The 15,772-nt window shown below is 37.0% G+C and overlaps 1 protein-coding gene across 31 annotated transcripts in view; it reads left to right on the forward strand.

Annotated features, from left to right (window-relative positions):
- Positions 1-15,772, forward strand: part of DTNB (dystrobrevin beta) — a 280,987-nt gene that overhangs the window by 57,200 nt on the left and 208,015 nt on the right. For all 31 annotated transcript variants that reach the window (XR_010835611.1, XR_010835614.1, XR_010835612.1 and 28 more), the window contains exon 5: positions 10,176-10,261. Coding sequence is in view for 24 of the 31 variants with exons in the window: in XM_067007966.1 (XP_066864067.1) it covers positions 10,176-10,261 (86 nt within the window). In the remaining 7 variants the exon portion in view is untranslated. The remainder of the gene's footprint in view (positions 1-10,175; positions 10,262-15,772) is intronic.

The following is a 15,772-nucleotide window of genomic DNA, read 5'->3' on the forward strand; positions in this document are numbered from 1 at the left end:
TGTTGTATTTTTCAAACCTAGAATATCTGCTTCATTCTTTTTCATGCTTTGTGGTTCTTATTTCATATTGCTAATCTCTCTTTAGTTTGACTTTTACTTCTATTTTTTTATTGAAATATAATTGACATATAACATTATATTAGTTTCAGGTGTTCAACATAATGATTCAATATTTGTATATATTATAAAATGATCATCACAATAAGTCTAGTTAACATGTATCACCATACATAGTTATAAAAAGTTTTTTTTCTTGAGATGAAAACTTTTAAGATCTCTGTTAGCAACTTTCAAATATACACTACAGTATTTTAAGCTATGGTTCCCATGGTGTACATTACATCCCCATGACTTACTTATTTTATAACTGGAATTTTGTATGTTTTGACCCCCTTAATCCATTTTGCCCACCCTCCACCGCCTGCTTCTGGCAGCCACCAATCTGTTCTCTATATCTCTGAACTGGGGATTTCTTTGTTTTTTTTTTTTTTTTTTTTAAATTTTTTAAAAATTTACACATAAAAGCGAGATCATATGATATTTGTCTTTTTCCTTCTGACTTATTTCACTTAGCATACTGCCGTTGAAGTCGATCCATGTTGTTGCAAATGCAAGATTTCCTTCGTTTTTATGACTGATTCTATCAGTCCTTAATTCCCTGCTCACACCAAACTCTAATTAAGCTACTTGAGGCACTTTTCAGGTTTTCCAATATGACATGCACATGCTCATTTCTTCTCTCCATGTATTTTGGTTGGTCTCCTGCCCCACCTCCCCTGGTTTTTACCTACCCTGTAGCCTTCCTTTTAATCACCAATCCCATTTTCATCCCTATGATGACCTGTAGTACTTACCTGTATCATTATTTTGACTTTCGAATGTATGATGCTCTCAACTGCTTCTTATTATACAAATAAGATTGAAAGTCTTTGAGAGCAGAGATTCTACCTTATATTTCTTTGATTCTTCAATAAATGTAATGCTGGATTCTTTTTAAAAAATTTTTATTGGAGTATAGTTGCTTTACAATGTTGTGTTATTCTCTGCTGTACAGCAAAGTGTATAATGTTGGATTCTTAATAAATATTTGTAAGATTGAAATGAAAATTAGCAGGCATTCTGATTGTGGTAAATTTGAATAATATTCTGTGTTGATTTTACTTGATTAAACTATTTGACATTTGCCAAATGGATTCTTGATTTGCTGTTGATTATTGCATAATCCATTCACTATGAAGTTTTGTAAATTAAGATTAATTGGAAAAATATGAGTTTTCGAAAACCAAGGAGAAATGCTCTTATTACTTTTAGCTACATATGATAATTGGACTGGTAATACTGTTTCTGAAGTAGAAGTCTATTTTTCACGTGAGAAGTACTAATTTATGGTTGACAGCATTTACAGTTGTTTGCCAAAATTGTAGAAACAGCTTGTTTTCTTAAGTAAAGAGTGCTCCCTATTTTCAGAAGTATTAATTTGAATAGCAAGCTCTTATTAGATAGTGCAAAGCTATAAACACCATCCAGTTTGGGTTAGTTTATTTTTTAAAATTTTTTATTGAAATATAGTTGATTTACAATGTTGTGCCAGTTTCAGGTGTACAGCAGAGTGATTCGGTTATACATATATATATACATATGTATTCTTTTTTTAGATTCTTTTCCATGATAGGTTATTACAGGGTATTGAGTATAGTTCCCTGTGCTATACAGTAGGTCCTTGTTGGTCATCTATTTTATATAAAGTAGTTTAAATACATATATATATATATATATATATATATATATATATATATATATATATATTTGGCCACACTGTGCGACATGTGGGATCTTAGTTCCCCGACCAGGGATCTACCCCCGCCCCCTGCATTGGAAGCACGGGGTCTTAACCACTGGACGACCAGGGAAGTCCCTGGGGTAGTTTAAATGTCAAAAAATTTGAGACTTTACTAAACTGAAATGAGCAAAAATTCCCGTCCAAATGGCACAAGTGAGGAGTGCAGAGACTTCTGAAGGCACCTGCATGTCAAAACTCAACAGTTTATTCAGGGTGACTCACTGTCTGCTTAGCTTGCTGCAGAGCTAATCATGGTGTTTTCTTAGTGTTGGGTGATAACACTCTTTAGAAGTCATGGGCATGGTTTATTGTCAGAGTCTAAAATGATGGATCTGTGGAGGTGAATCATGCAGAGACGTCTGAGACAGAGAATCATCATGTTCCTTATTGAGGGAGGGTGCTCCCCAGAGGGCTTTTGTGTGGGTGGGGTTAGAATAACAAGTTTCCTCTCTCCTGTCATCTTCAACACATATATTACCTGTTTTTCCTTTCATTTTAGTATCTTTCTATAGGGGTTAATATTCATTGTTAATTGTGTAATACCTTAAATACCTTTAAAAAAAAAGTTATACCCAACTTTCCAGCTAGGCCAGATTTTAAGTGAGTCACATTTTCTGTGATGAAACCAGGTTCAAGATCTTTCCAGATCTTGTTTGAAGAGAACTGATTCTGGTATGAACTTGGACTTTACTTTGGAAGTACTGAAAACATGGATGTTGGTGAGGTTATATGTGTGATGGCCAGGGCAGCTGACTATTCAGTTTTAAATGTAACTTGACCAGGGTATGTGGATTAAATTCAGATGTATGGTGGGAAGGATCAAGAATGAGTTTTTCCAAGAAGTAATCAATCGGATAAAGGACGGAATCATAGGGGATTAGGCTGCTAAGTGACTGCAGCTTCTGCCTACTGCCTCTAATTGCAGAGGAAGAATGCAGAGCTCCAACCAAACATTACAAAAGTAAAAGCGGCACTTTCGCTTTGCTGTGTTTGGGGGCAGTTATAGGAAGTTGTAGTTAGGCTTAAAGTAGACTGAGGGATTTCAATGCCAAGAAAAGCATTCAGAGCAAAGGAGTAAATGCTGAAGTTTGGCTTACAAAGCAAATAGTTGCAAGGAGGGAGCTAACTTTTTCTTTTTGAAGAAAAATAAAAATAACATGATTTGAGGAAGTAAGAATCGTGAGGCTACCCATTCACTAATTTTATTGGATGATTGTGTCTTCATGCTGTTATACTTAGATTTTTATATAAATATCTTCAATAAATATTTTTAAGTATCTTTAAATATATCATTTATTAACTTGTTTATATTAATATTTCCTTTCGAAGGGTGAATAAACCTTTTGGTAGGTGAAACTGTGAACCTAAAGTTGTAAATGATGGTAAGCATTATAAGTGGGAAAGATTAGTTCATAATTAAGAGTGGGCTCAGGCCCATTCCCCCATTCTCAGGATGCACAGTTACATATTTATAAACAGGTTCTTAAAAAGGTTCACTAAGCATCATTTCCAAATCTCTCCTGCCTGCAGATTCACCCCCCTCACATTTACTGTGACCCTTAATCTCAGATACCTCTCCTTTCCCCCATACTTCAAGCACCCGCAACCTGACATATATTCCCTCTATCCTACTGGGTTATGTATTGACACTCAGATGCATATCCCCTCACCCTCAATGAAGCATGCAATGCTAAGTGCAGATACATTTGCAGCCTCAGAAGAGCATGCAGGCAGAGAGGAGAAAAGATCCACCGTTGGCTGGGTAGGATATTGTGAGTGGAGATTGCTGTGTGGTTGCTGTGAATAGGAAAGTGGTTGGAAAATAGATAACTGAGAGATGACGAGTTAAGGGGCCACGTGTTACTGATAATAATTAGTTGAGGAGTTAATGCACTATTCTGTTAATGCATCTGCAGACTTCTTGACCTGAGACCAGCTGTTGAGACCAGTAATAATCCCAATGACTGGAAAAGGGCACAGGTGTTTAGTGCTGATCCAGGTCAGTTGAGAAATATAGCTGCTGTTCTGTATTTAAATATAAGACTTTCTGAATCCAGGACTATTATTTGCAACAGAGTTGAGTTAAAGAATATTTGAATAAGGGATGCAAAGTGTTGAGAATATTAGTGTTTCTAAAGCATTTTGAAGATTAGGAAAAAGTGCTGTTTAAGTGCTATTATAATAATTTTTAGAAGTAAAGAGGTCATAGACCCATTAAGACCTGTTTTATGGCATTTATTGATGAGCACTTTCTTCAGTTACAGAGTTGAGTTTCACCTGGGTCTCTTGCCAGTAGGCTGGGCTCTGCCACACTCTCCTGTCTGCATAGGTGACATTAGTTTCTTTTTTTGCAGCAAGGGATAGATATTATTTTGTCTCTATGAAGGAAGAACATGAGATTTGGAGCCAGAAGGAGTTATACAAACACAATATGATCAATTCTCTTTCATCTTTCGTCATGTCCTTTGACTTACTGTTGCCTGTGAAATACAAGCCAAAGTCTTAAAATTGCATTCGAAGTTCTGTGTTGGTAGTTCTTAGCTTTGGGTGCATATTAAAATAACATGAGGAACTTTTTAAAAGTACCAAGAACAGGGTGGGGTTTAGGCATCTGAATAGTATCTTCTATTCTCATACCTTATTGAGATTTCGGTTTAGAACTCTAAGGAAATACAAAGAATCATCTTGTTGATTTTTACAAAAATATCCTATTGTGAATTTGGGATTACATTGAATCATAACAGGATTCTGATCAGTTTAGGGAGAATTGACATTTTAACAATATTGTCTTTCATTTCATGAACATGGTGTATCTATTTACATTTTCTTTGATTTCTTTCATCAGTATTTTGTAGTTTTCAGCATACACATCTTGAACATAAGCTTAAAAAAATTTATGTTCTTCATGTTTTTGGTGGTATTGTATTTCCAATTTTCTTTTGCTAATTTATAGAAACTTAAATTTTTTATGTTGACCTTGTATTTTGCAGCCTTGCTAAAATCCCTTACTATAGTGTTTTGGTAGGTTCTATATATATTTTTTGTAGGTTCTTTGGGATTTTCTACACAGAAGGTCATATTGTCTGGAGCAGGTACAGTTTTATTTTTAAACTTTCAATCTGTATGCATTTATATTTTTTTCTTACTTTATTGCACCAGCTGTGTTCTCCAATGTGATATTGCATTCTAGTAGTGAAAGCAGTCATCCTTGACTTGTTCTTGATCTCAGTGGAAAAGTACTTAGTCTTTCATCATTAAGTATGATGTTATTAGCTGTTTTTTTTTTTTTTGAAGGTGCCCATTATCAGACTGAGGAAATTCTTTTCTTTTCCTGGTTTTCCAAGAGTATTTATCAGGAATGGATGTTGAGTATTGACATCTGCATCTATTTGGATGATTGTATAGCTTTTCTCTTTGTACTGATTGATTTTCAAATGTCAAACTAGTGTTACATCACTGGGATAAAGCCTCCTGGATTGTGATTTTTAACTCATTTTTATATATTGCTACGTTTGATTTGCTCACATTTTGTTGAAGGTTTTGTGTATGGGTTCATGAGGGATACCGACTGCTTATTTTCTTTTGTTGTAATGTATGTATGCGTTTTTGTTATCAGAATAATGCTGGCCCTCATAAAAGAATTGGGAAGTGTTCTTTCCTTTTTTATTCCCTGGAAGAGAGTAGAACTGCAATTATTTCTTCTTTAAATGTTTAGAATTTGCCAGTACAGCTCTCTGAATGAGGAGCTTTCTTTTTTGGAAGGCTTAAAAATACAGATTCAACTTCTGTAATGGATATGGGTCTATTCATATTACCTATTTCTTCCTTTTTTAAAAAAATTCATTTAAGTTTGGCTGCGTTGGGTCTTTGTTGCTGCACGTGGGCTTTTCTCTAGTTGCAGCAAGCAGGGGCTACTCTTCATTGCAGCGCACGGGGGCTACTCTTCGTTGCAGTGCGCGGGCTTCTCATTGTCGTGGCTTCTGTGGTTGCAGAGCATGGGTTCTAGGCACACAGGCTTCAGTAGTTGTGGCTTGTGGGCTCTAGAGCACAGGCTCAGTAGTTGTGGCACATGGGCTTAGCTGCTCTGTGGCACGTGGGATCTTCCCGGACCAGGGCTTGAATCTGTGTCCCCCGCATTGTCAGGCAGATTCTTAACCACTGCGCAACCAGGGAAGCCCTACCTATTTCTTATTGAGTGAGCTTTAATAGTTTCTGTTTTTCAAGGAGTCGTTTGTGTCTATCCAGTTCATCTAAGTTGTTGAATTTATGGACATAAAGTTTTTGTAATATTTCCTTAATATTTCTGGAATGTTTAGAAAACCTGTGGTGATATCCCTTCTTTCTTTTTTTTTTTTTTTTTTTTTGCGGTATGCGGGCCTCTCACTGCTGTGGCCTCTCCCGTTGCGGAGCACAGGCTCCGGACGCACAGGCCTAGCGGCCATGGCTCACGGGCCCAGCCGCTCCGCGGCATGTGGGATCTTCCCGGACCAGGGCACGAACCCGTGTCTCCTGCATCGGCAGGCAGATTCTCAACCACTGCGCCACCAGGGAAGCCCCCTTCTTTCATTTTTGATATTGGTAATTTGTGTCTTTTCTTAGTCAGTCTGGCTAGAGATTTATCGATGTTATTGGTCTATTCAAAGAACCAGCTTTTGGTTTCATTAATTTTCTGTATTGATTTCCTGTTTTCAATTTCATTGATTTCTGTTATTACTCATGTTATTTTTTCCCTTTTGCTTGTTTTGGGTTTAATTTGCCGTTCTTTTTCTTGAGTCTTCAGATGGAAGCTTAGGTTATTGGCTTAAGAACCTTCTCTTCTAGTATAAACATTTAATATTTATAAAGTGAAAAGTGCCCACTCTTTCACTGCTTTCCTTTGGCTGCCTGCTTTTGACCCTGGATGCAGCTAATGTTATTTTTTCAGTATCCTTTCAGACAGCTTATGCATATACAAATATATGAAAATATTCTTTTACTCTCTTCTTTTTAACATAATTGCTAGATTGCATTCTAGCAATTATTTTGTTCCATGCCTTGCTTTTTTTTTTTTTTTTAAAGTAATCTATCTTGGATATAATTCTCTATCTTTCATATGTTTTTTTTCATTCTCTTTTATGATAGCCTAATAGCCAGTCTTCTATTAATAGACATCTAAAGCTGGGGCCGGGGCCTTGGGGGTTTTAATGTTTTTATTCTCTTTATATATTTTATTATGGAAGTTTTCATTATGGAAAATTTTATGCATTGCAGTTTATGTATCTTAAATGTTTTTTAGCCTGTATTTTTCCCTTTCATCATTCTCTCCTTTAAACCATTACCTTTGTCTAGTAATGGTAACCCTCACTTTCCCAGGATTCTTTTTTTTTTAATAAATTTATTTTAGTATTTATTTATTTATTTTTGGCTGTGTTGGGTCGTCATTGCTGTGCACAGGCTTTCTCTAGTTGCTGTGAGTGGGGGATACTCTTCGTTGTGGTGCGCGGGCTTCTCGTTTCAGTGGCTTCACCTGTTGCGGAGCACGGGGTCTAGGCGCGTGGGCTTCAGTAGTTGTGGCACACCGGCTCTAGAGCGCAGGCTCAGTAGTTGTGGTGCATGGGCTTAGTTGCTCCGCGGCATGTGGGATCTTCCCGGATCAGGGCTTGAACCCGTGTCCCCTGCATTGGCAGGCGGATTCTCAACCACTGCGCCACCAGGGAAGCCCCCGGGATTCATTTTTTAAAACAGTTTTTATTCAGAAATAGAAAACACCTACGGAAGAATACCTAAAACAAAGTACAGTTTAATGAATTGTTATAAAACAAATATCCATATAAATACTCCAGAGGCCAAGAAATAGAATGTTGTCAGAACCCCAGAAGCCCCTTATGCTCTCCTTTCTGTGTTACAACTCCTCTCTCTTCCCCCAGAGGTAATCAGTATCCTGATTTCTGTGGAAATCACTCTTTTTGTGTGTGTGTGCTACGTGGGCCTCTCACTGTTGTGGCCTCTCCCGTTGGGGAACACAGGCTCCGGACGCGCAGGCTCAGCGGCCATGGCTCATGGGCCCAGCTGCCCCGCAGCATGTGGGATCTTCCCGGACCGGGGCACGAACCTGTGTCCCCTGCATCGGCAGGCGGACTCTCAACCACTGCGCCACCAGGGAAGCCTGAAATCTCTTTTAAGATTAGTTTCTACTTTCCCCTGTGGAATTTCCTGGGTATTCTTAAATCATGAAATCTATGTCTGCAAAAAATGTTTCGAGCAAGTTTACCTTAAAAACTGTCGTTAGCTGTGCAGCGAGGCTTGACTTCTCTGCTGGTGAGCGCTTGCTCTGCTGGTCATCAGGCTTGCTTACTCTCGCTTTGAGCTTCAGTGACGAAAGCTTCAGCTTTTGTCACTTCATCTTTCTGGGCCACTTTACTTCAGGATAGAAGCTGCATGCATCAGAATTCTTAGTTGTAAGCAGTAGGAACCATCTCTAGCTAATTCACTAAAAGGATATGGGTGACCAGTCGGCTTTCTAAGAAGGTTGGGAAGGTGGGCTTGATGACCTCACTGCCAAGAACAAAACTCAAAATTATACCACAAAACTGATCTCAGGAAGTACCTCTGCCACCAAGCTGGGCATAGATATTGCTGTGTGTGCTCCAAAAGCCACTGATGCTGGGCTGTGGTTGCTGCCAAGAGAATCTCTGTCCCAGCTCTCAGGACACTGGAGGTAACTGCTCCTACTGCTGACATCCTCGCCAGGTGGATTCTTTGGAGTTCTTACTTCTTCAAGTTAATTGTTTTCTATTTGAAGTCTAGAGCAGTGCATCTTATTGGTGGAGCTTGTATTATGTGCCCCTGTCTTAGTTTCAAAGAAAGATGGGAAAGTTTTTTTTTTCCTTCTTCATACTTCGGTAGTGGGAAGTATACTTGTCATATAAGGTAGGGTGTGTTTAAATGTAGACTCAGCATTTGGATGGTTGGCGACCAAAAAGAAATGTCCATTGTAAAAGGTCTGTATCAGTCTTGGAAATCCATCACTTTTAACACAGTTGTTGCTCTTTATAGACACTCATGTTGCTCATATAATGCAATGAATATTTGACATTGGACTATTTTTTATCATTTCCAGGTGATATATTGCCAGGTACTATATAAGACATGGAACAGAATCTGTATTTCTGATGAACTATGTATTTTAAAGGTCCTAATTTTAGCTAGTTTTGGGGAATTCCTGTTTTATCTTATGAGTAAACTTAATGAGATGTAATAGTTAAAAATCAACTGTAACAAACATTGGTGTCTCCTGGCAGTATTTTCACTGAGAATTTTCTGGCTTATTGACCATTTGCCTTTTTTCAGATGTGATCTTACTGTATACAAAAAGAAGGTTTGGAAAATAGGAGACATTCTCTTAGGACCATTAGTAAATATAAATAGGATGACATTTTCTTTTCAAAACCAAGATGATATAGTTCTCATTATTGCAAAGGTATTTTACTCTAAGTTACTGTGAAACTTTGTAAGCACAAGCTTTATAAAATTAACACAAAAGCCCACTGTTAATTTACATATATGACTTTAAAAACCGGCTAGTGAAGTTTTCATCTTCTCTGAAACCAGGACATAGTTGAATGGTTGGAGCAGTGGCCACAGGGGTTGGGGCCTTGCTGTTATTGTCCTGGCTCTACAGGTGGTGTATAGCGTTACTTTGAGTAGTTCATTTATGGTCTACATTTCATCTTTCTAGTTCCTGAAGAAGAATTCATAATACTGTCCCTTCCCCTTCACTTTTCTCACAGTGGTGGCAGGAGATCTGACACAGATGTCTCAGATGAGACAGATGAACTTCTTAGAATAAACACATGGTAACATAAAGGTTGTTACACTGAAAACAAGCAAAGATGAAGGTAGTATAAAATCTTTATAGCAACATGCATCCTGTTGCCTTAGTACGTAACAATAAACTGTTGTTATAATATCCTGATGGAAGGACACACTTCTGAATTATTATTCAAACCAAGTGGTGCCTCAGATTTGAATACTTAAAAACACCTCGGCTGTGGATTTAATGGGCTAAATTGGTAGGATGTTTACTTTAGGTTCATTCATTTGGCCTTTGCTTACAAAGCCAACAGAAGTTGCTTTATCGGGTGTTTCTAAACTCATTGCCAAATAAACCAGGTTAGTTTTAACACTGTTCACATAGCATATGTGAAGCCTTAATTATGTAAAGGAAAAAAAGAATCCAAGGTTTCTAAATGTGGTAATATTGTAACAGAAGGGCAGGAATCAATTTACTGGTGATACATTTGATTGCTTTTGTGGTTCCAGATAGCAATTATTTCTAATATAATTTATTTTGCAGTGAGGGCCGAGGCAAGTTGACGGTATTTTCAGTTAAAGCTATGTTAGCAACCATGTGTGGTGGAAAAATGCTGGACAAATTGAGATGTAAGTATTTTTATATTATTTGAAAGATTTTATTTTCAAATTAGGACTTTTAAACACTTTTAAATGAATGTTTTCAGAATTTTGGATGATGGTCTATTGAACTTTTTTGTTTTTTTTTTTTTACTACCATATCACTCATTTTACAGCAGCTGGCTCAGAGCATGTAAGTTATGCCACCTACTGTTCAGATGGAAAAGTTGGTTGAATTAATTTTTTTTTTTTTTTTTTTTTTTAGTTTAAAACAAAACTGAAAAGATTCAGAATAGTAATGTGGACATTTAAAAAATTCTTTAAAAATGTTTTCCGTATTATTAAAAATTATGCTTGAAGGTGATTTGTTGATCACTTTAAATTAGAAAAGAAATTTCATCACTTTTACCGAGTTTAGTCAAGTTTAGCCCTTTTCTTAATCACTCGATACTTTATCAGATGGTATTTCTTTTGATTAAACTTTTTTTAAAAATTAATTAATTAATTTAAACATCTTTATTGGGGTATAATTGCTTTACAATGGTGTGTTAGTTTCTGCTTTACAACAAAGTGAATCAGTTATACATATACATATGTTCCCATATCTCTTCCCTCTTGCATCTCCCTCCTTCCCACCCTCCCTATCCCACCCCTCTAGGTGGTCACAAACCACCTAGCTGATCTCCCTGTGCCATGCGGCTGCTTCCCACTAGCTAACCACCCTACGTTAGGTAGTGTATATATGTCCATGCCACTCTCACTTCGTCAGAGCTTACCCTTCCCCCTCCCCATATCCTCAAGTCCATGCTCTAGTAGGTCTGTGTTTTATTCCCGTCCTACCCCTAGTCTCTTCATGACCTTTTTTCCCCTTAGATTCCATATATATGTGTTAGCATACGGTATTTGTTTTTCTCCTGACTTACTTCACTCTGTATGATAGACTCCAGGTCCATCCACCTCACTACAAATAACTCAGTTTCATTTCTTTTTATGGCTGAGTAATATTCCATTGTATATATGTGCCACATCGTCTTTATCCATTCATCTGTTGATGGACACTTAGGTTGCTTCCATGTCCTGGCTATTGTAAATAGAGCTGCAATGAACATTTTGGTACATGACTCTTTTTGAATTATGGTTTTCTCAGGGTGTATGCCCAGTAGTGGGATTGCTGGGTCATATGGTAGTTCTCTTTGTAGTTTTTTAAGGAACCTCCATACTGTTCTCCATAGTGGCTGCATCAATTTACATTCCCACCAGCAGTGCAAGAGTGTTCCCTTTTCTCCACACCCTCTCCAGCATTTATTGTTTCTAGAGTTTTTGATGATGGCCATTCTGACCGGTGTGAGATGATATCTTATTGTAGTTTTGATTTGCATTTCTCTAATGATTAATGATGTTGAGCATTCTTTCATGTGTTTGTTGGCAATCTGTATACCTTCTTTGGAGAAATGTCTATTTAGGTCTTCTGCCCATTTTTGGATTGGGTTGTTTGTTTTTTTGATATTGAGCTGCATGAACTGCTTGTAAATTTTGGAGATTAATCCTTTGTCAGTTGCTTCATTTACAACTATTTTCTCCCATTCTGAGGGTTGTCTTTTGGTCTTGTTTATGGTATCCTTTGCTTTGCAAAAGCTTTTAAGTTTCATTAGGTCTGATTTGTTTATTTTTGTTTTTATTTCCATTTCTCTAGGAGGTGGGTCAAAAAGGATCTTGCTGTGATTTATGTCGTAGAGTGTTCTGCCTATGTTTTCCTCTAAGAGTTTCATAGTGTCTGGCCTTACATTTAGGTCTTTAACCCATTGTGAGTTTATTTTTGTGTATGGTGTTAGGGAGTGTTCTAATTTCATACTTTTACATGTACCTGTCCAGTTTTCCCAGCACCACTTATTGAAGAGGCTGTCCTTTCTCCACTGTGTATTCTTGCCTCCTTTATCAAAGATAAGGTGACCATATGTGTGTGGGTTTATCTCTGGGCTTTCTATCTTGTTCCATTGATCTATATTTCTGTTCTTGTGCCAGTACCATACTGTCTTGATTACTGTAGCTTTGTAGTATAGTCTGAATTCAGGGAGCCTGATTCCTTCAGCTCCATTTTTCGTTCTCAGGATTGCTTTGGCTATTCAGGGTCTTTTGTGTTTCCATACAAATTGTGAAATTTTTTGTTCTAGTTCTGTAACAAATGCCAGTGGTAGTTTGATAGGGATTGCATTGAATCTGTAGATTGCTTTGGGTAGTAGAGTCATTTTCACAATGTTGATTCTTCTAATCCAAGAACATGGTATATTTCCTTCTATTTGGATCATCTTTAATTTCTTTCATCAGTGTCTTATAATTTTCTGCATAGAGGTCTTTTGTCTCCTTAGGTAGGTTTATTCCTAGATATTTTATTATTTTTGTTGTAATAGTAAATGGAAGTGTTTTCTTATTTTCACTCTCAGATTTTTCATCATTAGTGTATAAGAATGCCAGAGATTTCTGTGCATTAATTTTGTATCCTGATACTTTACCAAATTCATTGATTAGCTCTAGTAGCATCTGGTAGCATCTAGTAGCATCTAGTAGCATCTGGTAGCATTCTTAGGATTCTCTATGTATAGTATCATGTCATCTGCAAACAGTGACCGCTTTACTTCTTCTTTTCCGATTTGGTTTCCTTTTATTTCTTTTTCTTCTCTGATTGCTGTGGCTAGAACTTCCAAAACTATGTTGAATAATAGTGGTGAGAGTGGGCTACCTTGTCTTGTTCCTGATCTTAGTGGAAATGGTTTCAGTTTTTCACCATTGAGAACAATGCTGGCTGTGGGTTTTTCATATATGGCCTTTATTATGTTGAGGAAAGTTCCCTTTATGCCTACTTTCTGCAGGGTTTTTATTATAAATGGGTGTTGAATTTTGTCAAAAGCTTTCTCTGTATCTATTGAGATGATCATAGGGTTTTCTCCTTCAGTTTGTTGATATGGCGTATCACATTGATTGATTTGCGTATATTGAAGAATCCTTGCATTCCTGGGATAAACCCCACTTGATCATGGTGTATGATCCTTTTAATGTGCTGTTGGATTCTGTTTGCTAGTGTTTTGTTCAGGATTTTTGCATCCGTGTTCATCAGTGACATTGGCCTGTAGTTTTCTTTCTTTGTGACATCTTTGTCTGGTTTTGGTATCAGGGTTATGGTGGCCTCATAGAATGAGTTTGGGAGTGTTCCTTCCTCTGCTATCTTTTGGAAGAGTTTGAGAAGGATAGGTGTTAGCTCTTCTCTAAATGTTTGATAGAATTCGCCTGTGAAGCCATCTGGTCCTGGGCTTTTGTTTGTTGGAAGATTTTTAATCACAGTTTCAATTTCAGTGCTTGTGATCGGTCTGTTCATATTTTCTATTTCTTCCTGGTTCAGTCTCGGCAGCTTGTGCATTTCTAAGAATGTGTCCATTTCTTCCAGGTTGTCCATTTTATTGGCATAGAGTTGCTTGTAGTAATCTCTAATAATCTTTTGTATTTCTGCAGTGTCTGTTGTTACCTCTCCTTTTTCATTTCTAATTCTATTGATTCGAGTCTTCTCCCTTTTTTTCTTGATGAGTCTGGCTAATGGTTTATCAATTTTGTTTATCTTGTCAAAGAACCAGCTTTTAGTTTTATTGATCTTTGCTGTCGTGTCTTTCATTTCTTTTTCATTTATTTCTGATCTGATCTTTATGATTTCTTTCCTTCTGTTAAATTTGGGGTTTTTTTGTTCTTCTTTCTCTAATTGCTTTAGGTGCAAAGTTAGGTTATTTATTCGAGATGTTTCCTGTTTCTTAAGGTAGGATTGTATTGCTATAAACCTCCCTCTTCTAAAACTGCTTTTGCTGCATCCCATAGGTTTTGGGTTGTCGTGTCTCCATTGTCATTTGTTTCTAAGTATTTATTGATTCCCTCTTTGATTTCTTCAGTGATCACTTCGTTATTAAGTAGTGTATTGTTTAGGCTCCATGTGTTTGAATTTTTTTACAGGTCTTTTCCTGTAATATCTAGTCTCGTAGTGTTGTGGTCGGAAAAGATACTTGATAACGATTTCAGTTTTCTTAAATTTACCAAAGCTTGATTTGTGACCCAAGATGTGATCTATCCTGTAGAATGTTCCATGAGCACTTGAGAAAAATGTGTATTCTGTTGTTTTGGGATGGAGTGTCCTATAAATATCAACTAAGTCCCTCTTGTTTAATGTATCACTTAAAACTTGTGTTTCCTTATTTATTTTCATTTTGGATGATCTGTCCATTGGTGAAAGTGGGGTGTTAAAGTCCCCTATTATGATTGTGTTACTGTTGATTTCCCCTTTTATGGCTGTTAGTATTTGCTTTATGTATTGAGTTGCTCCTATGTTGAGTGCATAAATATTTACAATTGTTATATCTTCTTCATGGATTGATCCCCTGATCATTATGTAGTGTCCTTCTTTGTCTCTTGTAATAGTCTTTATTTTAAAGTCTATTTTGTCAATACGAGAATTGCTACTCCAGCTTTCTTTTGATTTTCATTTGCATGGAATATCTTTTTCTTTCCCCTCACTTTCAGTCTGTATGTGTCCCTAGGTCTGAAGTGGGTCTCTTGTAGACAGCATATATATGGGTCTTGTTTTTGTATCCATTCAGCCAGTCTGTGTCTTTTGGTGGGAGCATTTAATCCATTTACATTTAAGGTAATTATCAATATGTATGTTCCTATTACCATTTTCTTAATTGTTTTGTGTTTGTTCTTGTAGGTCTTTTCCTTCTCTTGTGTTTCTTGCCTAGAGAAGTTCCTTTAGCATTTTTTGTAAAGCTGGTTTGGTGGTGCTGAACTCTCTCAGCTTTTGCTTGTTTGTGAAGGTTTTAATTTCTCCTTCAAATCTGAATGAGATCCTTGCTGGGTAGAGTAATCTTGGTTGTAGGTTTTTCTCCTTCATCACTTTAAATATGTCCTGCCACTCCCTTCTGGCTTGCAGAGTTTCTGCTGAAAGATCAGCTGTTAACCTTATGGGGATTCCCTTGTGTGTTATTTGTTGTTTTTTCCTTGCTGCTTTTAGTATGTTTTCTTTGTATTTAATTTTTGACAGTTTGATTAATATGTGTCTTGGCGTGTTTCTCCTTGGATTTATCCTGTATGGGGCTCTCTGTACTTCCTGGACCTGATTAACTATTTCCTTTCCCATATTAGGGAAGTTTTCAACTATAATCTCTTCAAATATTTTCTCAGTCCCTTTCTTTTTCTCTTCTTCTTCTGGGACCCCTATAATTCGAATGGTGGCACATTTAATGTTGTCCCAGAGGTCTCTGAGACTGTCCTCAGTTCTTTTCATTCTTTTTTCTTTATTCTGCTCTGCGGTAGTTATTTCCAGTATTTTATCTTCCAGGTCACTTATCCGTTCTTCTGCCTCAGTTATTCTGCTATTGATCCCATCTAGAGTATTTTTAATTTCATTTATTGTGTTGCTCATCATTGCTTGCTTCCTCTTTATTTCTTCTAAGTCCTTGTTAAATGCCTTGCATTTTGTCTAGTCTATTTCCAAGATTTTGGATCATC

Source organism: Kogia breviceps, chromosome 11, assembly GCF_026419965.1.
Source record: "Kogia breviceps isolate mKogBre1 chromosome 11, mKogBre1 haplotype 1, whole genome shotgun sequence".
NCBI lineage: Eukaryota > Metazoa > Chordata > Mammalia > Artiodactyla > Physeteridae > Kogia > Kogia breviceps.